This window comes from Thermothelomyces thermophilus, chromosome 1, assembly GCF_000226095.1.
Source record: "Thermothelomyces thermophilus ATCC 42464 chromosome 1, complete sequence".
In the NCBI taxonomy this organism is placed as follows: Eukaryota; Fungi; Ascomycota; class Sordariomycetes; order Sordariales; family Chaetomiaceae; genus Thermothelomyces; species Thermothelomyces thermophilus.
Genome location: NC_016472.1, coordinates 1,920,151 through 1,945,628, shown reverse-complemented (window position 1 = coordinate 1,945,628; position 25,478 = coordinate 1,920,151). Strand labels below are relative to the sequence as shown.

Here is a 25,478-nt window from a genome sequence, read left to right as displayed (position 1 = left end):
AACATTGAAATCAGTTTCGGTTAGATATCTTCGACGAGAGTTCGACTTCGACTTACGGGTTCGGTTTCAGCGGGCGCGGGGCCTTGCTCAATATCGCCGCTGGTGGTCTGCACCTCTTCGCTAGTCCCAACCGTCTCCTGAATGCTTGCTGGCTGCTCCACAACAGGTGCCGCTTCTTGTACCTCGGGCTCTTGTGCAGGGGTGAGAGTACCGGAGGCGGGTTCGGAGTCAGAGGCCTTGGAACCTTTCTTCTTCTTTTTCTTGGACTTCTTGCTTGGCTGGTCCGACACTTGCTCTGTCTGCGCTTCCGCTGAAGTTCTCACCGCGTCCCTAGTTGTGTCCTCAACGGGCTCCTCGTTGGCTGGTGGTTCCCTGACCGGAACTTCCGAAGCTGGGGCCTCAGACTCGTTAGAAGGTTGAGAGGGCTCTTCGCCAGCCGCGGACTCGGGGGGAGCTTCCGGCGTTGAGTGAGGTTCTTCGACAGGGACGGAGGAGGTAGGCTGCTCAATTGTTGGCTCGTCCAAAGGCTGCGACGGTTCGGGAGCTGGCTTCGCGTCCTCGCCAGTTGAGGTGGGTGGCTCCTCCGCGACAGCGACCACCTCCTCGGTGGCTGGCGGTGCAGGATCAGAAACAGGCTCCGGCGCGGGTTCAAGAGAGGCCGTCTTTCCCTTCTTCTTCTTCTTTTTCTTGGCCGGGATATCAGACACCACTTCAGGCTGTGAGCTCTGCAACGATCCAGGAGCTGGCGCTTCGGCAGGGACAGTGGGAGAAGTCTCAACTGTTGGCTCATCGACGGGCGGCTGCTGGCTCTCAAGAGGTGGTGATTCCTGTGCAGGGACTGGCTCCTCGACTGCGATGGGAGAGGGCTCTGGAGCAGAGGAAGGCGCAGGAGGAGAAACCGTCTCGGGCTCGGCAGCAGCTTTCTTGCCCTTCTTCCCCTTCTTTTTCTTGGTCTGGGACTCAGAGCTTTGCTCATGCTGCACGTCCTGGCTTACTTCGGGAGTCGGAGCAACCTCTTCAACGGTCACTGGGGCAGGCTGCTCGGATGACGTCTCTTCGATGGGCGCAGGCTCCGGAACAGGTTCTTGAATCGTCGGCTCCTCCGGAACGACTGGTTCTTCGAGAGGGGGGGCGACAGGCTCCGAGGCGGCCTCAGATTCAACGGGCTTAGTGGGGAGGTCGAGACCTCCATCTTGTTGGTCCCGAGAAGTTTCGGAGGGAAAGCTAGGCTCATCCGTTGCCGTGGATGTGGATTGCTCAGCAGCCTCGGAAGCTGCGATGGTCTCGCCGGCGTCGGGTGACGGAACCGCCTCGGTGGCCTCCGGACGAAGGAGTTCGGCAGTCTCTGCAGGCTTCTCTGCCGGAGTCTCAACCTCGAGCTTTGCTGGCGTCGGCTCCTCGGGAACTGGAACCGACTCTTCAACGACGGCGGGTGTGCTTGCTCCAGAAGTCTCGGGTTCAACAGTCTTGGATCCCTTGCCCTTCTTCTTCTTCTTGGACTTCTTAGAAGGTACATCCGGAGCCTGTTCGGGCTCCGGTTGGGCTGCCAACCTAGGCTCGGCTGGCTTGACCTCCTCAACCACTGCGTGTGCTGGCTCTTCAACCACAGGAGGGGCTGGTTTCTCGGCAGCGACCGGCTCAGTCGATGGTTCAGCTGGACCCTCGGTTTCTGGTTCCTGGGAGGTCGTCGGTTGCTCGGTAGGGGTGGACTCTTCCGCAAAGGTTGGGGCCTGAGGAGCGGAAGGTTCCGATTCAGGGACCTTTGTGCCCTTGCCCTTCTTCTTCTTGTCTTTCTTGGATTTCTTGGTCGGCGCGGGCGTTTCCTGATCGGCTGGCACCTCTTGCTGAGCAGGTTCGGGCTTGGGCTCCTCAGGAGTAGAGGTTGGTTCCGGTACTGCTTCGGGTTGCTCCTGGATTGCCGCGCTCGATTCGTCGGTGTGGACAGCGGGCACTCCCTCCAGTGCAGGAGTTGGCGTGTCCATAGCAACAGATTCCTGAACATCGGGCTTGACTCCTTCGGCTACGGGAGCAGGCTGTTCGGCAGTGACAGGCTCTTCGACAACGGGGGGAAGCTGCTCAGCAGGAACTGGCTCATCGGCAGGAGCGGGCTTATCGGAAGGAAGGGAATCACGCAGAGCAGGCCGCGGCTTCACAGTAGGAGCAGGCTTGGCTGCTGGTCCAGGCTCGAAGATAGACATGAGCGCCGCAATCTTGGCTTTCGTTTTCTTGTTTTTTCCCCCGACGACGACCGGTTCGTCTTCGGCCTTGGCCTCTGGCTGCGTAGTCTCGCTCACCGGCACCACTTCCTCAGGAGCAGCGGCAGGGGCGCTAGGTCCTTCCGCAGGGGCGGTCTTCTCTTCCGTAGGAACGACACGCTCCTCGGATGGAGGTGCAGGGGCAGCATCTTCCGCAACATTGACGGTCTCCTCGGACGATGGCGGGTTGATCTCAGCAGCTGGCTCGGATTTAGGCTCATTCACAGGCTCAGCCTCGGGTTCGGAAGCCTTGCCCTTTCCCTTCTTGCCCTTCTTCTTCTTGGACTTCTTGGTTTGTGGCTCTGTGCCCTCTGCGAGCTGGGACTCCTGCTGCTGCGACGCGTCTGTGACTGGCGAAGCCTCTTCAGCGGACATGGGCACCGTCACTTCAGGTTCCTGAACGGCGGAAGACGGCTCTTCCACGATAGGAGGGGGGGCTTCCACAAGCGGAGCAGACGTTTCGAGCACGGCGGCAGACTCTCCAGCCACGGGAGTTGATTCTTCGGCGGTAGGGACGGGTTCCTCGGCAGCCGGGGCAGCCTCCTCGACAGGCGACTGTTCCTCTGAAGGAGCGGCGGAGGTGGTATCAGCCTGGGGCTCGGGTTCGGGTGTCTGCGGGCCTTTGCCCTTCTTCTTTTTCTTGTCCTTCTTGCTCTTCTTGGTCGGCAGAGCAGAAGTCTCCTCGGGCGCTTGTTCGGGAACGGAGGCTGGTCTCTCAGTGACCGGATCACTCGGCGGCTCAGGGGTCGGTTCGCTTGGAACTTCAGGTGCCGGTTCGCTCGGAACTTCAGGGGGAGGCTCGCCGGGCACCTCAGGGACGGGAGAGCTGGGCACATCAGGAACAGGGGCGCTTGGTACATTCGGGACCTCGGGTTCACCGGCGGCTGACTCGGTAATGGCAGCCGTTGCTTCTTCAGCAATGGGCGCAGACTCCTCGACGGTAACGGGCTGCTCCTCGAGTGGCGCAGGAGAAGCGGCAGGTTCAGGCTCAGGCTGGGGTTCAAGGACCTGAGATCCCTTGCCCTTCTTTTTCTTTTTAGACTTCTTACTGGCTGGTGCCTCCTGGGGTTCCTCGGGTCGCGTTTCCTGCCTCACGGGCTCGGGTACGGGCGGAGTGGCCTCGACAACAGGCGCGGCCTCGGTTTCCGAAGGAACGGCCGGCTGATCTCCCTGGCCAGATTCTTCGGTAACCGGGGTATGTTCCTCCACGACGACGGCTGCTTCTTCAATAACAGGGGCCGGTTCGTCCGTAGCAGGGGCCGGTTCATCCGTAGCAGGGGCCGGTTCATCCGTAGCAGGGGCCGGTTCATCCGTAGCAGGGGCCGGTTCGTCCGTAGCAGGGGCCGGTTCGTCCGTAGCAGGAGCAGCTTCCTCGGCGGCAGCCCTGGGCTCTTCGACAGTGGCAGTGGCCGAGTCCTCGGTAGCGGGAGCAGGCTCCCCAGCGGCAACGCTGGGCTCTTCGACAACAGCGGGCGTCTCTTGCGCTGGCGTCGTGTCAGCCGGCGAGGCAGGTTCGGATTCGGCAGCAGCCTTTGCGCCCTTGCCCTTTTTCTTCTTCTTGCTCTTCTTGCCTTTGGCCGGGGTATCCTGCGCCTCCTCAGCTACAGCCACTTCTTCTTGTACTGACTCGGGCTGTGGCTGGCTCTCTTGAGGCCGAGGCGGGATCTCTTCCGGAATTTGAGCAGGAATCTCGTCTACATTGACGGTCTCGGATGCTTGCGTGGGCTCAGGCGCCTGCTGAGGCTCCTCGGCAGAGGTGGTCTCCGGTGCAGCAGTAGGGGCAGGTTGTTCTTCCACAGGTGTAGTAGGCTCAGCAGAAGTAGGCTCAGCAGGAGTCGTCGTCTCTTCTGCAGGCGGAGTTGCCGTGCCAGAAGGCAGCTCATTGTCTAGAGACTTGGAGCCCTTGCCCTTCTTCTTCTTCTTGTTCTTCTTCCCCCCGGCAGGAACCCCCGAAACGGTTTCGGTAGGTGGCTCCTTCGGTGCCGGCTCGGGTTCCGGTTGGCTCTGCTCGGGCGACTGCTGGGCTTTTTCCACTGGTTGTGCGGGCACTTCGACGACGGCAGCCACATCGGGCTCTTGAGTAGGCTCGTGCACAACGGCCTGTGGCTCCGTGGACTCCTGAACCACGTCAGATGTTGCCGTAGGCTCCTCCTGCACGGACTTTGGCGCAGCAGGCTCATGCTCCGTGTTCTCTTGACTAGGATCAGCGACTGTTGGCTTGGGCTCTGTGACAGCGGCAGGTTCTTCTACAGCCGGTGTGGCGGTACCAGAGGCAGACCCAGATTCCACGTTTTTGGATCCCTTGCCCTTCTTCTTTTTCTTTCCCTTCTTGGTCGGCGCCTGCTCAGCGGCTGCTTCTTCGACGGGAGCAACCACTGGTTGTGCATCATCCTTCTGAGCTGGCTCAGCGGCAGGCGGAGAAGTCTCCTGGGCGGCCTCAGCGGGGCCCTCTGCGGTAGGTTCGGGGGCTTCTTGAGCTGGCCCAACGGCGGAGGTCTCCTCAGCGGCCTCGACAGCATGCCCCTCGGTGGGTTCGGAGGGTTCTTGAGCTGGCTCAACGGTAGGCTCGGGTGTCTCCTGAACAGCTCCGGCAATAGGTTCCAAGGCAGGTTCGGAAGCTTCCTGAGCTGTCTCAACGGCAGGCTCGGGTGTCTCCTGAGCGGCCTCGGCAGGAGGCTCGGCGGTACGTTCGGAACCTTCTTGAGCTGTCTCGGCTGTATCCTCGGGTGTCTCTTTTGCGGGGGGCTCAAGTTCTGCTGAGGGAGGAGAAGCCGGCTCTCTGGCGGGTGCTTCGGGAGCCTCTGGGGCAGGCTCCGGCTCTGGCTCTGGATGGGCCGCGCCCTTCTTTTTCTTCTTGCTCTTCTTCGACTTCTTGCTCTGTGCGGGCGAAGCCTCTTCGGCCGGAGCGTCGAGGGTTTCGGTTGGCACGTCCACGGGCTGTGCTTCCCGTGCTGTCTCAACAACAGGCTCGGAGACCTCTTGCGCAAGCTCCTGAACCTCAGCTTGTGAGGGTGAGGTGGGCTCTGCGGAGCTCGGTGCTGGCTCCTCCACAGTAGGTAGCGACTCCTCGGCTGCCAGCGTTGGCCCCTCGGCGGCCGGTGCTGGCTCCTCCGCCGCAGCTGCTGCCTCGCCCGCGAACGGCGTCGGCTCCTCTGCAACGGACACTGGAGCCTCGGAAGTGGGCTGGGAATCCTGCTGCACAGCTGCTCCCTTCTTCTTTTTCTTGTCCTTCTTAGACTTTTTGCGGGAAAGAGGTGCCTCCTCGGGCTCGGCTGCGGGCTGGACAGGAGCCTCTGCCTGCGCATCTGCGTCAGACGGCTTGGCGGTCTCCTCCTCTGGTTGAGTAGTCGCTTCTTGCTCCGGTTGGGGAACGGCTGCATGCTCCTCGGCGGCGTGGGGTTCCTCGGTAGGAACAGGTTCGTTGGTGGGCAGCGGCTCTTCAAGCTGTGCTGGCTCCTGAGCGACTTGGGGCTCTTCAGCCGGTGCAGGTTCCTCGACGGGAGCGGGAACAGACTCCTCAGCCGGGACGGGCTCTTCAGGAACAGGAGCAGTCTCCTCGGGGACAGGGACCTCGGCTGACGGCTGGGCTTCGGCCTCGATCTGTTCCTTGGCTGCCTTCTTCGCCTTCTTCTTGTCCTTCTTGGACTTCTTCGTGGGTGGAGGAGCTTCAACGGCGGGTTCATCGGCCACCTGCTCGGCCGGCTGCTCGGCCGCCTGCTCAGCTTGTTCGGCGGGTTGTTCCGCACTTATAGGCGAAGGTTCCTGGGTGTTCGTCTCCGCCGGGGCGTCCTCGGCTGGCGAAGGTTCAGCCTTGGCAGCAGCAGCCTCCTCGGCTTGGATGGCAGGCTCAGGCTCAGGCTCAGGCTCAGGCTTAGACTCGGACTCCGGCTCAGGCTTAGACTCTAGCGTCTGAGACGCCATCTTCTTCTTCTTGCCCTTCTTGGACTTCTTGCCAACAGCGACTTCGGGCTCGGCTTGCGCCTCGGGTTCCTGAGGTGGCTGCGAGGTTTCAGCTCTCAGTGCCGGCTCCTGCTCCTCTGTGAGGGCCGCGGGAACGGCGTCATTGTCAGCGGGCGGCTTCTCTGGTTGTTCGGCAGCCAATTGTTCGGCAGCCTCCTCCTGTGCGGCTGCTGTCTCGGACTCGGGCGCCACGGCTGAATCTGATGGTGGTGGGACATCGTCTGTTGAACCGTCTTCCCGAGGCATCTCCTTCTCGACCGGAGTCTCCTCAGGAGGAACCACATCTGGCGGCACCTCTTCGGTCCCCTCAACCGGAGGAACCTGTGCCTCGTCGACGACGCCCTCGCCCTCGCCCTCGCCCTCGGGCGGCACAGGTTGGGCCTCGTCAATGGCCTTCTCTTCGCCTTCACCTTCAGTAAGCGGCTCGGCGAACTCCTCGGCACCCGACGCCTCACTGCTCGGCCAGGGTTCGTCCCAGACGGAGCTCTTTCGCTTCTTCTTGGCGGTCTTGTCCTTCTTCTCCCTCTTGGCAGCGGCCCTCTTGAGCGAATATGCACGGGGCTCCCCGCTCTCATCATCGGCCAGTGCGCCGGCAGTGGTTTCGGAGCCGCCAAGGGAGGAAATGGTGCGCGAGGACTCCGAGACGACCGACCTGCGGCGCTGGACGGACCTGTTGTCATCGTTGGACATGAGCGAGCGGCCGTCGCTCTCGGCACACTCGGACGGCGGCTCGGTCACCTCTTCGACAGTACTGAGCTGTGTGCCGAAGACGCGGTCGAACTCGCGGCTCTCGAAGGAGGGGGGGATCTCGGGTGGCTGAGCCACGGGTAGTTCCGGGGATCCCATGGGCCATGGTTCTGCGTCAGCCTTGGGCTTCTTCCTCTTCCTCTTGGTCTTGTTGAGGAGGCTGTAAGGGGACCGATCCTCTTCGCGAGCCATGTCCTGGGATGCGGAGTCGGGTTGAGGCTCTGGGTCCGAGGAAGAGGAGGGCTGTTCATGCACGGTATGACCTGGCTGAGCTTCATCCGATGTCTCAATTGGAGATGGTGGTGCTGCGATGTTTACCCCAGAAGCTGTGACCTCATGTGAGTTGTGAGTTCATAGTGTGTGTGGCCCTAAGGGAAGGGGAAGGGGGGCCGGGGGGGGGGGGGGCTCACCCTCGCTTGATTGGGCCGCGGTGTCCTGTTGCACGGATGATTGGGTCTCATCAACAGCGGACCGAGACGTAGAAAGTCCTTGAAGCCAGTTAGCATACAGTCCCCCAACGTTGAAGATATCGTGAGTGAAAACCAAAAAAAAAAAAAAAAAATGTTATTGTCCTCTGCTTACCGTCTTTCTTGTTGTCCTGTAATTGAGACGCAATAGGCTCAAGGTCAGGCTCCCGGTCGACGAGTGGTTCGTGTTGCTGCTGCTCGGCGGCTAGAGCGGCTGTAATTGGTGCGGGCTCGGCGCTCGCTGCACCACTTGGCAGTGGTTCAGTGGTGCTCTCGGTAGCCTCCGGTGGGGCGGCAGCTTCAGGGGCGGCAGCTTCAGGGGCGCGCTCCGCATTGTCACCTTGCTCACCGGGAATCGGCTGGGTCTGCTGCTGCATAGCTGCCGGCCCGGTCTCCGGATCCGACAGGCTGTTGCGTTTTTTCTTGCTCTCCTTGGATTTCTTGGGAGAAGAAGCCGGAGGGTTGGTTTCGGCACCGACCGCGGCTGATTCCTCGCTTGGAAGTTCTTTATTATAACAAACAGCAGAGTCAGCGCAAACAAGCCCGCCTACCTAATACCTTAACCTCAACTGCCGGCCGGCCGTGTATGTACAAACTTACTCTCTTCCGAAACCTCAGTATCAGCCTGGGTCTCATCTGATGTTGCCGACTGCTGAGCATCCTGGCCAACGACATTACTGAGCGCCTCATTTTCCGGTGACGGATCGGGGGAGCGAGAGCCGAGCGGCTCGGTAGGTTCCTGCAGCGACTCCGTGTCAACACAGGCATCAGGCACGTCGCGCGTGTTAGGCAAGGGAACAGTGACACCAACATGAGCGCTGGGAATCTGGGTCTCTGGTTGCGCGGGCCGCTCATCAACAGAGTCGCCGCTTTGCGGGGAAACCGTGGAAAGCTCGGAGATGGAGTCCTTCGAGTCCTCGGTCTTTTCGTTGCTGCTGCTGCTGCTCCTGCTCCTGTTGTTGTTGTTGTTGATGTCATTCTTACTGTCGTCCTCACCTCTTGGCTTGGCAGAGCCCAGATGCTCCTCGAGAGGCTCCGCGAAGCTAACGCTCTGCCGCTTTTTCTTCTTTTCCTTCTTGCCTTGCCCGGTTGTAGACGGGTCACTCGCGTCCTGGATTGGCGATGGAGCATCCTCCTGTATTGTGTTGTCGCCGAGACTAGTCGGTTGCTCGTCAATGTTGAATGACACAGTCTTCTCCGCTTCTGAATCCTTTGGAGTGTCTACTTCGGGCTCAGCGGCCGCTGCCGTTGACTCAACGGCCGCCTCTGCAGGCTCAGTCGTCGTCTCCGGTGCCTGGAGGTCCGGCTCCCCTGGGGTATCTGCAGGTGTGGTTGGTGACGCGGCCTCTGGTGATGGCACCTGCGCCGGGCTCTCTCGAGTCTCTGTTTCTTCTGGAGACTGCGATCCGCGCTTCTTCTTCTTTTTCGACTTCTTGCTGCCGGTGCTGCTTGGTTCCACGACTTCCTCGGGCGGAAGACTGCCAGAATCTCCCTGTGAAGCAGAAGCAGATGCATTCTCAACTGGCGGCGAGTCCACAACAAGAGCCGGCTCCTCTACGGGTGCAAGGGTGCCCTGGTGGTCTGCGGCGGCTTCGGCGGGTGCCTCAGATCCGTCTTGGCCAGCCTGCTTCTTCTTTTTCTTCTTGCTCTTTTTGCTAGCATGCGCTGGTTCAGGCGGGGCAGCGTCTTGCGGCGCTTCCACAGAAGGACTACTACTGTCAACCACTTCGCTGCTCTCGGCTGGGGCCTGGTTCTCGGAAGGGGAAGGCTCCGGTGCTGCCTCGGCAACGGCAGGTTCCGGGGCCGCCGTCGCATCGGCCTCGGGCTCAGCCGCAGCCTGCTTCTTTTTCTTGCTTTTGGACTTCTTTCCCTTCTTGCCAGAAGCCTCGGCGGATGTATCGTCATCACCGGCTTGGTGGGCAGTCACCGAACCGGGCTCGGTGGATGCCGTAGGCTCCGGATTGGTGTGTTGTCCAGGAACGACATCTTGTTGGCCAGCCTCGTGGACAGCTGGCGGCTCTGGTGCTGGTGGGGTGGCCGCCTTCTGTGTCGACTCCTGGGGGGGTGTTGTTGTTGTTGTTGTTGTTTCACCCTTGGGCGTGTCCTTGGGCGCGTCCTTGCGCTGCTGCTGCTGCTGCTTCTTACCCTTCTTTCCCATGGCCTCGGTTGGTTGGTCACCGGCGTCAGTGGCGACGGCAGCGTCGTCGACGGTTGGATGCTGGGTTTCGTCTGACGTCGCAAAGGTCTGGGACTGGCCTGGCGACCGAGGTGCGCTTTTGTCTGGTTGCTCACCTTCAGGCCCCCCGCGTTGCCGGTCGGCGCTGTCCACCACAACAGCCTCGAGGCGTGCTGCATCCGAGGGCGTCACCCCGTCGACAGCCCCGGGTGTGGAGATCTCAGGGGATGGGCCATGCTCGTTGGGTATCCAAACAGCGGTGTCTGGCGCGCAGCTTGCCGTGTCGGCCCCTGATTTGTCGCTGTCAGGGGGCTCATGCACGCCTGTTGCATGCCCCACATCGGGAATCTGGCTGTTGGACTCGCCTACACTTGGCGGCCGAAGTGGAGGCTTGGGCATCTCCATCGACTCTACGGCCGTGTTGTATTGTTGCTTTTGGTCATTCTCCTGCGTGGGCAACCCAGTATCACGAGGCAACTCGGCCTTCAGCTGGCCCTGGACTTCCCGCCTCTCGGCATCTCGAGTCTGCGCCTGCGCCTGGGCCGAATTGCGCTTTCCTCTGCCGAAGAGAGAGCCAACGCCGCCAGCGATGGAGGGGAGCATCGAGAATGAGGGGCCCCAGAGGCTTTTCTTCGGCTTGGCTGGTTCAGCCGGTGCGGCGTGAGCCTCCTGCAGGCCTCGATCGCGCTGCCCCTGCTCCTTGGCCTCGGCATCTGCGGCTGCAGATGAAGCGGGCCGTGAACCGGGGCCCTCCTCGGCCGCTGGCTCCGCCGGACTTGTTTCCACAGCGTCACAGCTGCGAGGTAAGTCTCCTTCTGATCCCGACAGCTCGCGTGGCCCCACGTGCTGAGGTGGTGATGCGCCTCGGGCAACCTCGTGCAGAGTTGCAGCCGGGTGAGGTTCCCGGACTGGGTCTGGAATGCGATCCGCGCTGCCGGGTCCTTCCAAGTTGGCATCTGGCCCGTTGTCTCTCTTCTTTTTCTTGCCTCTCTTGCCAAGCGTGGGGGTTGACTCCCGAGCATCCGACCTGTAGGTGAAACCAGCTGGGTCCGAGACCGACTTCTCGGAGGTCGGGTGCTGCTTTGGTTCGCCCGCAGTCATGCCGGGCTCAACTGTGGATCGGAAGGTCACGGGCTCGGACAGAGACTCACCGGCATGGCTCGGTTGTTGAGTTTCTCCCGCAGGCTCGGTCCACGAGACCTCCTTTCTGCTTCCCAATTTCTTGCCCCTTTTGCGCGCGCCGGAAAACGGCTCGTATTCGGACGGCCCTGTCGCTTTGGCCGCTTCAACAGCAGAGATTGATGACCCTTGGCCTGGGCCCTCTTGACTACGCACATCTGATGCCTCTCCCGGGGCCCGCTTGTCTTGTACCCCGATCGTGGGCTCGGGTTCTAGCAAGGACCTTGTCTTGCCCTTCCTCGAAGGAGATGAGGAGCCCACAGCAGACCAGTCATCCTCCTGCACCTGAGACTTCTGGCCTCTCTTGCTCAGGAGATAGGCGAGAGTGCCGGGCCGCGGCGGCGAGTCTTCGAGTTTCCCGGTGTCATGCTGCGCGTCGTAGAACGTTGAACCAGACAAGTAAGTAGGCGCTTCCGATGCCGCAACGGTGGAAGCATCTTCATTGAACGAGGAGACGCTTTCCGCCTTGTCGTAACCGGGTGTCTGTAGCCTGTCGTAGTCGAGACCTTGCGGGCCGGGAGTCGAATCGTCGTGGCGCATGTGTGCCACGACCAGACCGCTCGCCGTGGCGGCAGCCACTGCAGCAGCGGCAGGGCCCAGCAGGTTGGATCTGCTCTTCTCGGCGGGGTCCCAATCTTCCTGTTTGTCATTACTGCCCGTGGGAAGAGGACTTGGTATCCGCTTGTGGAACCCCTTCTCCTTGAGTTCTTCGTAGGTCAAAGGAGGCTGGTAGACTTGGCTGGAGGGAAGATCCTGTGAAGGCATTATGGCAAAATCACGTGCTTGAATTGTAGATTCCTGGCTAAATCCGGGTCTAAAGACCTCAACAATAGGTGCTCTGTCCGTTTGAGTAGTAGCCGGCGCCGTTGAGGCCCCCTCCTCCAAGGCAGCTTGCGAAGCTGGCGGTTGCTCGGGAGTGCCAGGACGGGGTTCCGGCAGCGGAGGCAGGTCCTCCAAGTTTGGTTCGGCCTTTCGCTCATCAGAACTGGCCACAGGTGCAAGCTGAGAAGTGACATTTTCAACGGCGGGCACGTCTCGTTGAGCAGGGGACTCGGGGCGGTTTTCGGGTAGTGGAGGGAGCTCATCCAAATCTGTCGCAAGGCCAGGATTTTGCGTCGAAACAGGCTCTTCAATGGCAGACTGGAGGTCGGCAACTTCCCGTGAACCAGTTTCTTCCTCAATTGGTGAGCTGGGTCGACTCTCTGGAAGAGGAGGTAGCCCTTCCAGGTCCACAACGAGGCCTTGCTCTTGTGTAGATGCAGCGTTCTCGATGGGAGATTCAGCAGGGGCAAGCAGGTACAAAGGCTCAACGGTGTCATTGGGTGCTAGCTCTACCTCGGTAGGTGAACTGGGACGGCTTTCCGGGTGCGGTGGCAGGTTCTTGGGGTCGTGCCCAAAGCCAGGTCCTTGGGCGGCAGGCAGCTCCTCTACATGCTCAGGGGTTGTTGCCGGACGCATCAGAGGCTCGACAACCGGAGTCGGCGCTTCCTGGACAGGAGAGAGCGGGCGGCTCCGGGGAAGCGGCGGTAGGGACTCCAATCCATCGTCTGCTGATACTTGGGTGGGGGTGCGAAAGGCTTTTGATGAAACAGGGGAGGCAGTTTGGCTCTCAGGTAGGGGGGGCAATTCGTCTAGCTCCCAACTGACTGCTTGTGTTGCCGCCGAAGTGAGTTCTGCCGTGCGACTCTCACCCAGCTCAACGGCGCCAGCAAGCTCGGAGCCCGTAAGGGCGGCGAGTGCCGGTCGAAGAGGAGAACTGGTACCGCTCTCTGGGAGGGGCGGCAGCTGGTTATTGTCGGACTCCACAACCGTCACGAACTCTGCGGTCGCAAGACCAAACGGCGGCAGGTTCGGAGACACGGGGCTGCTTTCGCGGGGCGCTGGCATGTCTGTTAGACGTATTTCTTCACGGAAAGCCTACCTAACTCGAATAAAGGGGAGACCTACCCATAACCGGAGATGAGGAGCGGCTCTCAGGAAGGGCCGGCAGCTTCTCCAGGTCTTCATTGGCCGGCAGCCGCGCAGATGTCGGGGGCAAGGGTGCCAGGGGAGGCGAGGTCGGCAAAAAGCTCTCAGGAAGAGGGAGCAGATGTTCCGGTTCCCCGTCATCATCCACGGGAGGGGCAGGGGCCGGAGGCAAACTCCGAACACGAGGCGATGCCGGTGAGCTATCGGGAAGGGCGGGTAAGCTCTCCAAGCTCTCAAAGACGGGCGCAGCAGCCGGAGCCTGGGCGGTGGCATCCGGGGATGGTGGGGACCAAGTTGGCGAATCGGCGGGGCTATCTGGCAGCGGAGGCAACGTCTCCAGCTCCTTCACAAGTTGTTGCTGTTGTTGCTGCTGCTGCTCCTCCGTGGGGTGTACGTTCTCGCCCTCGGTCGACAACTCCCTTGGAGGAGCGTCAAACTTATGCGGAGGCGGAACGGCCGCCCTGGGCGTCGTGTCCCCCGAACCCAGCAGCTCCCCAAACCCGGACTCGCCGGCACCGACATCGAGGCCCTTTCCGGTCGTGTCGATGCGCAACGCCTGCAACAGCTCCGCGGACGCCCCCATACCGGCGGCGACCCTGAGCCCGACACCAAGGTAATCCAGATCATCCTCACGCTCCGCGAACTCGGGCCCCGGGCTCTCCCTCGAAGACGGCTCGCTAGGCGGCAGCTCGGGATACTCCTCGGACTGGGCGGGACCGGCGGCGCCATGAGCGGCGGAGCCCGCTGCGGTCTTCTCCAGCAGGTAGAGAGGCTTGAAATCTCGCGTGCTATCCCACGAAGTCGGCCGGTTGACGCGGCTCCTGCGGGGAGAGGCGCTACCCGGAGTATCGGGGTTGCCAGGTGCGACGGGGGAATGCATGGGTGAGAAGCGGAAGAAGACGGGGGAAGAAGGGACCGAGCCGCGGCCGATGCGGAACTGGACAGGGACGGCGGTGCGGCTGGGGGTTTTGGGCGTTTCAATGGCGCTGCGACGGCGGGCGTGGGTGTGGGCGACGGTGGCCCGACGAGGCCGGGTCTGCTGGAGATGCGGCGGCGGCGGCGACTCCTCGTCGCTGTCGGGGAGGGAAGGGAAGGAATGCTCTTCTGCACTTAGGTTGTTGAGAAACTTAGGTGAACCAGGCTCGCTGGGAGGCAAGGGGAGCAGATCCCCGTACTGGGGGTCGATGGCGGGCTTGATTTCGCGCTGGACGATTTCCGGGTCGACGGTCTGCGAGCTGTAGCTGATGCTACGCGCGCGGCGAAACGGCTGCACCTCCTCCTCCTCAACGGAGTCCTGGGTGGCATTTGGGCGGGAAAGCTGAGCAGCGGCGGCGACTGCTACGGCTCCCGCATAGCCGGCACCTGCGCCAAAGGTGCCGGCATTACCTAAAAAAGAATCCTCCTCCTCGCCATGGCCGTTGTGCTTGGTCGGCTGTTCGCGGTGCTCGCCGGTCCCGTTGGTAGGGAGCGACACGACGGATTTGGTGTCGTGGTGGCCGCCGCCGCCGCCGTTGGTCTTGCCGGTCGGGTCGGAGACGACCGAGCTCACCTCTCGGTCGATCCACTGAAAAGAATCGCCGGGTCGATCCGGTGGCTCACCTTGCTCCGGTATTTCGTAGGCGTCCTTGGTGCTCTTGCGGCGGCTGCTTTTCCTCTTTTTCCCGCTGCCCGAGCTCGCCACCGACACCTCGGAGGACGGGCCAGAGTACGTCGTCGAATCGAAAGAGCCGGGATGGTCGCTCTCTGGCTTCTTCGACTCTGTGAGACTCCTCGTTGACCACTCGTCGTCGGCATCAGCCACAAATGCCTCCGCACTCGGCTCGACAACCTCGGTCGCGGGCGCTGTGTCGTCGTCCTCGCCCCCGGGCTTCTCGCTCTGTTCAGCGGCAGAAGAACCCTCAACAGGAGCCACGCGTTCGAGGAGGGGCGCGTCAGGCCCCCCAGCGGTACCGTCCTGGTGCGAGGACTCCATGCCGAGATCTGTCACCGTCTCGCAGGACGGAGGCACATACCGGGGCTCGTCCGACCCAGGAGGGGAGTCTCGCCTGCGGTAAGTGGGATCCTGAATCACGATGTCAGGGTTAAACCCCGAGCTCTGTAGGCCGGCAGCGAGGGTGGCGGTAAATTCAATGTCCTCTTCGAAGGAGCCCGGCATCTGGGACGAAGAGTGAGGGCTAGAGGGTTTCGGGCCGACCTGAGGGGGCTCGTCGTCAAATTCGTAGGGGACCCGTGACCAGCGAGGAGGGGTGGACGGTTCCTGCGAGACATTGGGGGCCGCTGGCTCGGGCTGCGTGTCCGGCAAGGCTTCGTCGGGTACTACCTGCGCCGGCTCCGGGACCGCAGCCGGGGCTGCTGATTCCGGCACCGCTTCGGCCGACGGATGCGCCTCTGGAGCAGCGGTCTCCTCGGGCTTTCGCTCGGACACGGGCTCCGCATCCCGCGGCTTATCTTTATCCGCTTCTGCGGCATCGCTGCCCTTGTCCTCGACGGCCTTTTCCGCATCACCCGGCTTCTTCCCCTTCGACTTGACAGCGGCAGCCGCGACGGCGGCAGCAATCAGGCTCCCCCAAGCGCTCTTCTTCCTGCCAGCGAACTTGAACCTGATCGCGGGGCGCTCCTGAGATGAATCGCGGCTGTCGGTCTCCACGGCTCGCCCGGTGGCGTAGTCCTCGGGGACTTCCACCACCTGGCCATGGCGGTCGATGATGACGTGGGGCTTGCGCTCCTCCGTCCTCTTCTCGTCCTCGGACGGGGCGTCGTCGGCAGCGGCTTGGGCTGCCGCCTGCCTAGCCTTCATCTTCTCCAGCGATGGCGAGGTCCTAGGGGTGGGGAGAACAAGGTTGAGCATCGGCCGCTCGCGCTCGCAGGACGGGTCCCGGGATTTGAAAACGGGCATCATCACGGGCCCGAGCCCAGACGCATCGGCAGGCGGGGCTAGGAACTTGTGCAGGTCGTGCGGCGTGATGATGTTGTCGATGCGGACGTCAGCATTTGGGCCGTCATACTTGCTCTTTGGCGGAGGACGCTTCATCTCGGGCGGAGTGACGATGCGGCCGATGGGGTCCTCGGCGAGGTCCTCGGTGTCTTCGTACTTATCGACGACGGAGCTGGTCGGCGAGGGCGTGTGAGAGCGCATCTCCTCCTCGGCCATTCTCTGGGAAATCCTGCTCTCGCGGTAGAGTCGGTTGGCCTCCTCCTGCACGGGGTCTCTGACAGGTTCTCGATCCCTGGGCCGCGGGGGTTCACGGGAGCGGGACCGAGCGCGCTCCACCGCGCCGTCCTCGTCCGGAATCGCGGAGTGGCGGGTCTCGCTGGCGCTGGCCTGGGCCTCCCTCTGCTCCCGTTCAAACGAACAGCGCCGGCTCAGTCGCTCCTCCTCAGGCTCGTCGTCCTTCGTCGCCTCCTCGCGCGCCCACTCGGGCTCGCGTTCGACGGTGTAGATGACGGGAGTGATGGACCTCTGGGGGGGGCTGTATGCAGGAGTTGGGAAGGCGTCGTCCGCCACCTGGTATTGGAATGGGTCAACCCCATCGTTCCGGCTGGTCGAAGGACCAGGTTCAGCACGCTCAGTCGCCGGGGGCGGCTCTCTGCCCGCGTCCAGCTCGGCGAGCCGCTTCTTCTCGAGCTCGATTTGCCGCTGAATCTCCTCGAGCATGCGGCGGGTCTTCTCGCGCTCCGCACGTCTCTGTTCGCGGCTAGGCTTGGCCGCCTCAGGCTCCAGCCCTCCCGGCTTTCTCTCCTCAGGACCGGGGGGTGGCACTACCTCTTTGCTAGACGCGTGGCTGCGGCCACGTTCGTCGTCGTCGACCGCGGCAACGACGTCTTTGCCCTTCAAGCGACGACGCTCCTCGCGCTCGCGGCTACGCTCCTCCTGGTAGTCGGCGGACTCGAGCTTGCGCTTCTCCTCGCGGTCGCGCTTCTTCTCGGCGCTCCTGGCCATCCGCTCATGCTCCGATCGGGCGGCGCGCTGCTCATCCCGGCTCCGGCGCTCCTCCTTGTAGCGGATCTCGCGGGCTTCGCGCACACGGCGCTCATACATGTCGGCAAGCTCGGGATTATCGCGAAGTCGGCGCGCGTCCAACTCCTCCTGTCGACGACGCCCCTCCAGCTCCTCCTGGCGGCGGCGCTCTTCGGCCTCGAGGCGCTCGCGGGCTTCGCGGTGGCGCTGCGCTTCGCGCTCATAGCGCAGGCGTTCTTCGCGCAAGCTGGCTTCCTTGGCGCGGAGTTCATCGAGCTCGCGCTGACCGATGGCATTCGAGGTGGCGGAGGCAGCGGGCGATGGGGGGACGACGGGGGCCGTATCGGCAACACTCCTCCAGTCAGGAGCCGGGCGGGCATGTCGATCGTCACAGCCGCGCCTCTCATCCCGTCTGTCAAAGTCGCGCTCGTCCCGTCTCTTGTCCCTCCTGTCCTCAACAACGCCGGCCAGGGCCGCTCCGGCAGCGGCACCGACGACAGCAGACAGCGCGCCGGAAACGACAGTCTCCACGGCGCTCCTCCGGTCCGAGTCACGCGCCCTCTTCGACCGGCGCTCGCGGGGACTGCCCTGCTGGGCCTGCTGCTCCCGCTCCACCGCGGCTCGGCGATCCTCCAGCACGCGGGGTGACACGGGCACCCTCGGCTTGGGCGCCTGGATCGGGACAGGTTCGGAGCGGTTAGAGTACAGGGCGCCATCGTCATCTCGCTCCCCGGTTTTGTCCCGGCGAGTCGGCGTGGAGGGCGCCGCGGGACCGGCCAAGGGGACGGACACGCCCGAGGAGCTGGGGGCCGCTTCGAAGCGAGCAGCGTCGGTGGTCGGGACGGGGTACACATTCCGCATCGGCCTGGCCTCGATGGATGCACTCTCTGATTGAGGGATCGGCTCATACGGGGGCGCTCGGAGGTCCGTCTGGCTGTGCGAAGGAGGCGGGTAATCCCCAGGACGGAAACCACACGGAGTGTCGACGTAGCCGCGAAGGGAGTTGACAGGGCCGAACATGGCTGGGTCGACAGCGGAGCTCTTGCGGTGCGGGGGGCGGATGGACTCGGGAGGCGGCTGGGAGATAATGACTGGCGCCTTGGTCGGCCGGCTTTGCGACCGGTCGTCGATAGGCAGGCTGGGGTCCGAGAACTTGGGCGTGGGCCCATAGACCAGGTTGGAATCGACATCGCTCGAGGATTCCGAGTCGGAGTCGGAATCGGAAGCGGACTCCCACTCTGTGTCGGATTCCTCGTGGCGAGCGTGCGGCTTGGAGGAGCTAAGGCCCCTGGAAGCATGGCCGTGGGAACCCTGTCGGTTGAACTCGGACAGCGCCGCCGCCCCGGCTACCAAGCGGGACGGGCGCTTCTTGCCGGCGCGTTCGAGATCCCGGAGGTTCTGAGCGCGCGCCAGGTCCGAGAGCCTGCGGCCCAAGGCGAGAATCTCCTCGTCTGTCTGGGCCCTGTGCAGCGCCGGCCGGCCATCGGGTCCGAACAACGGGTCCTGCTCCGGGGGGTGGTGGGATGGTGATGCTCCGGGCTGCGAAGGGTATGGGCCATGCTGGGGGTGCTGCGAGTGGTGGGGGGGATGGGAATGCGAATGCTGGGAGGGCTGGGGGTCTTGCTGAGCATGGTAAGGGGGCTGGTGTTGGTGTTGGTGCTGGTGCTGGTGCTGATGTTGGTGTTGGTGTTGGTTTTGGAGGCGCTGCTGGTACTTGGCCTGTTGCCTCTCGAAGGAGGATCTGGAGATGTAGCCTGTGCCATAGGCCAAGTCGCTGTCAACCGAGGACGACGATGTGTTCTTCCTGCGGAAGGAGCGGCGCTTCTTAACCTTCTTCACCGAGGAGGAGGCAAAGAAGGAGCGGATGCCGAAGCGGCTCTTTCGCGAGATGTTCATCAACGAGGATGAGGTCGACGAGGTAGACGACGTCGACGACGAGCTCGAATCGGCACGGGCGCGCCGGTGCGAACGCGAAGACACCGGGGCGCGTTCGGCAAGGGCGGCGGCGGCGGCGGCGGCGAGCTGCTCCCTCGACCGCCGACGCTCGGCGCGCCGCCTGCGGGTGCTTTCCGGACTGCGGCGACGGTGCTCCCGCATGATGTTGGACGGGCTCAACGACAACCTTCGGATATTCCTTCACGGACCGCTCATTTGGTATTTCGGGCGGTAATATGGGAATTCGTGTGCTTTCGCGGCCTGCGATCGGGCGCCAATCGTTTCGGTAACGTGCTACGTCGCACCCGCGCGGCGTTATGCGTGTGAAGGGCCGTTGATTCGCAGTCTCTGGCGTTCCGTCTGATGATGATGTTTTTTGTTGTTGTTTTGTTACCGAATCCTAGCGGGAAGCTGGGGAATCCCACTCTCTCGATCCACTGTGCTCGCGACGGGGGGGAAGGTGCTCCTTGGGGCGCCCCTCACTGTTGGGTCCAGCGGCTCTGCCTGCCGAGTTTAGCATCAGCAAGGGTCCTCGTTTGCCGGGGTCTCCCAGGGTAGCAACGATGTCCGCTGGGCAACAGCCCGTCTGATCAACTAAACAAAGCGCTCCTGACCAGCCCCACCCGACCTTCTCGTCCGGGCCGAGCCTGACGGCCACTTTCAGCTGGGATGAGAGCTGCAAAACAAGCAGGTTGTTGTTTTCTCATTGGATGAATCAGCGGCAACTTGGTTGGTCCTCGACAGGGTTGGTCTCTCCACAACTCAGATTTAATTATGGACGTGCAGCAGGTGTTTGGGCTGCTCCAACGAGAGTGGTCCGCCCTCTTGTCCCTTCAGCATCTCGATGGCCGCGATCAAATCATGCAACGCTTTAGCAGCCCGACTTGCGGGTCGGCAAGCAAAACTCACCGCTCGGCCATCGCTTGTCATCTTGTCATTTGGCCGCCCTCCATTTATCGCATCTTGTGATCGCCTGCATGCAGGACGGCAGACGCCGACTGCTCTCTTTTACCTACTTGCAATAGTTACCTGCACTACTCGCCTTACCCTTTTCCTCTTTCTTTTTTTTTTTTTTTTTTTTTTTTTTTTTGGTGGGGGGGGGGGGGGGGCTGAGCGACTGGGTCTGTGTTGTTCCTGTGGTTTCTTAGATACTCTCTGGTTCTTGGAATCTGATTGCCGCGACCACTGCACTTGGTCGAAAATCCGGTTCGATGTATCAGTTCAAAGCCGTCGGCTTTCTGCGAGCAGACGGCAGCAAGGTCGATACCCGCTCGCTCTTTACGGATTGGCCCACCTTATCGGAGAATGACGGCATAAACAGTCCCTACCCAAGTCAAGGCCCATCTCCATCCTTCTGACTTGGGTAGACTTGCCATGGCCGCCGAACGTTGGGCCTCTGTCTCTTAACGTAGATTACATACGGGTATCGCGGCAGACGGTCTAATTACCTCTAGGCTTAACTTAACTCGAACTTGGGGGTCGCTGATTACGATGCTGTCGGGATTCCACCGTCTATTCCAATATCCTTTAAGAGGATCAGTCCCCGAGCTGAGGATGGAAAACACCTCGATGATTGAGCCGCGAACCGTCGCAAGGGAACCCTAGGGTTCTGGTGCACGAGGAGATCCTTTGAGGTGAACCTCCAATAATCGCAAATAGATAGCCGGCACCCTTCGGGCTAGTTCGGGAGCTTCGGGTTGACCGTACTGAAACTCTTCCCGCAAATACTTCCGACGTGTTAGGCAGGGCTTGTCGAATGGGCACTTGTAGCGCCTTGAGATCGCTCTTCTCCCACCTCAGAGGTTGCACCAAGAGTCGCTTCCAGGGCTGAAATTGAGGGTTCGTTTAGTCGAAAACTGTCGTAATAAGGCTGGATCAAGCGCGATGGCATGCACAGCTCCTGTTGTCTAGCGGAAGCGCATCGCGGTGATCCGAGGGTATATATTAGTGGACTCACGGGGAAGGGGGGGAGGAAAGTGTGTTTGATTTGTTGTTTGTTGAGTGCTTAGAAGGTGAGGTTTGTATCCTAAGGAAGATGCCTCCGTACCTACGTTAGGCACATGACGCAGACTCGACATTGGAGGAAATGGAATCTAGAAAAAGGAGTTGGTCTCTCCAACCGGTTTATTTACGTGCAATGAGCCCCTTGAATCCCATCTATGTAAAGTACAAAGCCCACCCGGTCATGAAAGAATCTAGCGTTCTATGTTCCCGGATCTATTTAACCCCGGCTTTTCTTCCCCTTGGCCTCTCCTATCAACTGCCATTCTCGCATCAGTCTCTCGTCTCTCTAAGCGGCGGTGAAGGTCGAGTTGATGGCGCCGATCTTGATGTTGGAGTAAGTGACCGAGGCGTCGGGGTGCTCGGCCTCGACATTCTCGGGCAGCCCGGCCTCGGCGTCGCAACGGCCACGGGCAACACCGGGCTTGGACGGGTCGCCATCGGTGGGGTAGTTGCTGTCCAGCCAGTTCATGGCGGCGGCACTGAGAAAGAAGGGAGCGGTGTCAACCATGTTTTCTATCCCGAAGATTGGGCATCACGGGACGAATGGGGCGAGAAAGTGGGTGAAGGAAGGGGAAAGGGATAAATGGAAAAGGAAACGGGCAAAGGGAAGGGGGAAATCGTACTGATCATCCCAAACGCTGAGGACGAGCACCATCTTCTCGAGCGACTTGCCCATGGCGGACAGGCCACCGACCGTCTTGAAGTAGTTGGTGTCGCCAAAGGCCGTCTTCTGCTGCTCGCAAAACTCGTCCGTGATGGAGTTGGTGGGGTCGACGCCTTCGATGACGGTCTGCGAGTTGGGGATCACGGTGCCGTCCTGCACGTAGAAGCGGCGGATCTCCTTGAGGGCGCCCGTGTCGGTGTTGTCGTCAGTGATGAACTGCGTTACCACCGTGAAGGGCTTGCTCGTGTCGACCGTCATGCCTGGGCCGTAGAACTCCTTGTTTCCCAGGCGGAAGCTGTTGAAGTCGCAGCCATCTGCCCGCGATGTCAGTCCTGTCGCTTGCTACTCCCATTCTTTCTTCATCCTATTCTATTCTTTCCATTGTTTTTTTTTTTTTTTTTTCGTTTTGCAAATTGAGGGGAAAAGTTAAGAGCTGACACGTACCCTTGTCGCACAGGCCGGCGTACCGGTTGTCTCCCGCACCGCACTCCTCCTCACTCTCGCACCGGGTCTGCTCGTTAACCTTGCACGGGTGCGGAGTGTAGGCGGTGGCGTCTGAGTTGGCCTCCCAGATGTCCATCTCGGCGCAGCAGGTGCCGTACTTGCCGGTGCCGGAGTTTCCGTCAGTGCCGCCCCAGCCCTCGGTGTTGGCCTGTTTCTTTGTGTCAGCTGGCCGCCCGGATCACCACCATGGCCCTTTATGTTTTTTTTTTTTTTTTTTTTTTTTTTCAACATCAAGGGAAAGAAGAAGAAAAAAGGCCGTACCTCGCCGTTGATAAACTTGATGTCCTGCGGGCACTGGCTGTCGCAGTAGCCGGTGCCGTACTTGGCGCCGGCCTTGTTGCCCTCGAAGCGGGACATGCCGCCGTCCTCGTCCATCTCGCTGAAATAGACAGCGCCGTTCAGGCCGCAGGGCAGGTTGGACACGTCAACGTCAAAGGTGAACTCCTTGTTGAGCAGGTTGAAGAGGCGGTACTTGTCGTCACCCTTCATCAGGTAGACGCGCGAGCCGACGTTCTGGCCGTTCTGGTTCTTGGTGACAAAGTTGAGCTTGAGTGCGCCATCGGACGGCGTCGTGATACCGTACGTGCCCTCGTAGTCGGCGCCGTCGATGGCGCAGTTGGCCGCGCACGTCACGCCGTCGGGGCAGGCCGTCTCGTTCCAGGCGTTGCCCGTGTAGCAGTTGGTGTAGCCGTCGGTGACGTGTGTCCAGCGCCAGTTGGCCTAGGTCGAGGAGAGGAGGAAGAGGCGTCAGTTAGCCACTTTTTTCTTATGCTATGCCGTGTATCCCCTCCAAAAGAGACGACGAGGCCACATGGGAGTCCGTCTGTGGGATGGCCACTTACGTCCAGGACCACGGTGGTGTCCTCCTTAGTGCACGAGCCGGGAGCTGTGCACACCTCGATGGGAAGCGAGGGGTGGATCTCCTCGGTGAGGGTTCCCGCTTGCTGGCCGAGCACGAGGCTGGTGAAGGAGAGAGCGGTCGCGACCTGCCGGTACATGGTGGGCAGACTGGACTGGGTGTAGTGGATGAGGAGGGAGGGGCTGAGTGGGAGGACTGAGCTGGACGGGATCAGCACTGCGCTGGTTCCTCTTCTCCTCAAGATCCTGACGGCGGGAAGGGACCGCTCCCTTTATACATCATGGCCCTCCGGCTCACGAGGGTCACGATGAGAGAGCTCGTTGCTCTTCCCCCGGATCGCCCTAGGTCCTTCTATGTTGGGCCACGGAAGCTGAGGAACAAGCGCATCGCCGCAAGGGGAGAGCGCCAAAGTCGAATCCCGAGATCCCCTCTCCACTGACTGGCACAAGACGGCAAAGCGCGCGGCCTCGTGGACATGGTGAACTCTCGGCAGGCTGATAGTACACAGCAAGGAAGCATGGGATCAAGGATCCTGCAACAATCATCCTGCCGCCCCGGCTCCAAGTCGCTTGTGGGCGGCCGGACGGTGCTGCGCTGGAGGTCCAATGCGGGATGATCTCCCGACGCCCTCAACTCTCTCACAGTCGCTTGCCGGGGCTTTTGGTCGGCGTTCCGGGGTCAGGGGTCGGATGGATGGATCACTGAAAAGCGCATCACCGCGGCGGTTAAGACCGAACCCCCAAACCCCCAACTTTTTAGGAAACCCAAACGCCCAATCCCGTTCCTCGTCGCGAAAACGCCGAGTGATACGGTCGATTCCCAGATAAGCGGGACCCGAGAGCAGGGCGCCCACCTGATGGGTTGCGGCTCTGATTGCTGAGCAAAATAGGCAGATTACGGCTACCCGGAATCGCCCTCCCGAGTTGACCGGATAAGCTTGGGATCGGCGCCGACTAAGAGGCGGCTCGAGAGCCTGAAACGGGCGAAACGGGCGACACGGGCGAGCCGAGTGGCATGGGCGGCTCCCACCCTCAATATCGAGCGTCGCCTCTCATGGCTCAAACGGGCAGGCGATCGACGACAACGCAGGGACGATGCGCCCTGCCAAGGGAGAGCCGCAAAGCATCCCGGGTTTCCGTCGGTTTTCTAGAAGTCCTACATAGTAGAGTGCAATCAGAAACAACGTCAGCCGCCCGCTGGGTGCTGGGTTTTCTCACGCGTTTTAGTGTCGCATACCCCTCGTTAAGTCGGAGGCTACAAATGCTGTGTTCCTATCTCCGTGCAGCCGGCTCTTGATCGGTATTCAGCGGCTGCGGCCCGAATTCATCCACACTAAGGTAGTAACTAACCTGTTCGAACGCTTTGGTGTAAGTAAGGTAGGTGCAAGAGCAGAGGTGTAAGACGCCCCGGGGGGGGGACCAAGGCAGGTAGTGTACTTGGGAGTTGGCGGTTGCTGGTGGAGTCCATCGCTCCTGTCTCCCCTGCGTTCAACACCAGTGCGGAAGGCACGAAAGGGAAGAGTGGCCCCGCCGGAGAAGCGCTCCACTCGTAGACGCTGCCGAAGGTCGGGATCAGCATGAGGTGTTGACTTTTACTCTCAAGTACACGTTTGTAGTTTGTGTACTGCCAGGCAATTCGAGCCACCCGCTGACTTCAAGCATGTTTACAGCTTTTGGGAGAATATCTTGATAATTCCGAGGGCAATGCGTTCTTGAGAGGCACGGAAGTTAAGTCGATGCCTAACTACTCGACCTAAGGTTTGTTGTCTAACAACCACCGCTGCCGGGCCTTCGCTTTAATACCACGTAGCATCCCGAGACCGCTGCATGATGCTACTATCATTCCGTCCTGTAGAGGGTCTCTCGCAAGGCAAACATGGGAAGAGATTAGCCGACCCACGGAGGAGGCACTTTATACACGCTGGCAGAGGAGAGAGAGAGAGGACAAAAAAGGCGACTTGCCCGCGAAGTGTGTCTCCCTAGGTTTGGATTCTCCATCCGTGTATACTTGTGTATACTTGTGAAGGTGCCGGCCGTAGGTCTGGCTCACTCCGCTTCGGAGTACAAGAGAATTCCCAAAGTCTCAGCTCTTGCCAACCGCTGCTCCGTTTTTTTTTTTTTTTTTTTTTTTTTTTTTTTTTTTTGGGGGGGGGGGGGGGGTTGTGTGACTGAGTCCAGACTTGATCGAGATACTACTGAAAACGAAAGGGAAAAAATAAATAGCGAGAAAAACTTCCGACAAGCTACCTGGGCTGTGCCGGATAGCCGGAGTACTAGAGTTCAACCAGCGAGGGGCATGCCGAACGGGCAGGGCTATATCAACAAGCCGGTCTCCGTCTTTCCCGCCATACACCGCTGAAGTTGGACCTGAGCTGAACCATTTCGATATTCCAGCCTCCTGGAGTCTGCCGTCGAGCAAAAGCCATTGGAACAATTGGGTTGTCGGCAAGTCCCGTTTTGGGTTCCTTCAAATACTCCATTGCCATCAGCAAGCACTTGCCTCTGTTGGACTATTGGCATGAAGAAGCTGCTCAATAAGTGAGAAGCACATATATACTTGGCTGTTTTATTTCATATCGTAATATGGTTTATAGGAATTGTAAAATTGAGCTGATCTCTGACGATTCTTGGTTTTCACATTGCAAAATCAAGAAAGAGCTGTTCAGATCGCCGGGTCTTGAACCAGCCAGTGCAGAATTCCATCAAAAACCCTAACCCTCTAGCTCGCGTCTTGATGTCTCTCATGGATCACAACGAAGTATTGTTCATGCCGTTGTAAGACAGCAAAAAATCTATATTTGTA

General features: G+C 60.8%; 2 protein-coding genes across 2 annotated transcripts in view; both read right to left on the bottom strand.

Annotated features, from left to right (window-relative positions):
• Window positions 1–18,907, bottom strand: part of MYCTH_2294970 (uncharacterized protein) — a 28,440-nt gene extending 9,533 nt beyond the window's left edge. Inside the window, exons 1-6 of the mRNA XM_003658720.1 lie at window positions 12,732–18,907; window positions 8,241–12,664; window positions 8,030–8,168; window positions 7,545–7,934; window positions 7,373–7,450; window positions 57–7,288 (exon numbers count right to left, since the gene is read on the bottom strand). Of these exons, the coding sequence (XP_003658768.1) occupies window positions 57–7,288; window positions 7,373–7,450; window positions 7,545–7,934; window positions 8,030–8,168; window positions 8,241–12,664; window positions 12,732–18,807 (18,339 nt within the window). The 5' untranslated portion in view covers window positions 18,808–18,907. The remainder of the gene's footprint in view (window positions 1–56; window positions 7,289–7,372; window positions 7,451–7,544; window positions 7,935–8,029; window positions 8,169–8,240; window positions 12,665–12,731) is intronic.
• Window positions 18,908–20,935: 2,028 nt separating this feature from the next.
• On the bottom strand, window positions 20,936–22,815 carry MYCTH_42937 (glycoside hydrolase family 7 protein; the record flags this gene model as incomplete). Its single annotated transcript, XM_003658719.1, has 5 exons — window positions 20,936–21,128; window positions 21,273–21,627; window positions 21,758–21,965; window positions 22,079–22,537; window positions 22,660–22,815. The coding sequence occupies 5 exons, from the start codon at window positions 22,813–22,815 to the stop codon at window positions 20,936–20,938; spliced, it is 1,371 nt and encodes a 456-aa protein (XP_003658767.1).
• Between the last annotated feature and the right edge of the window lie 2,663 nt (window positions 22,816–25,478).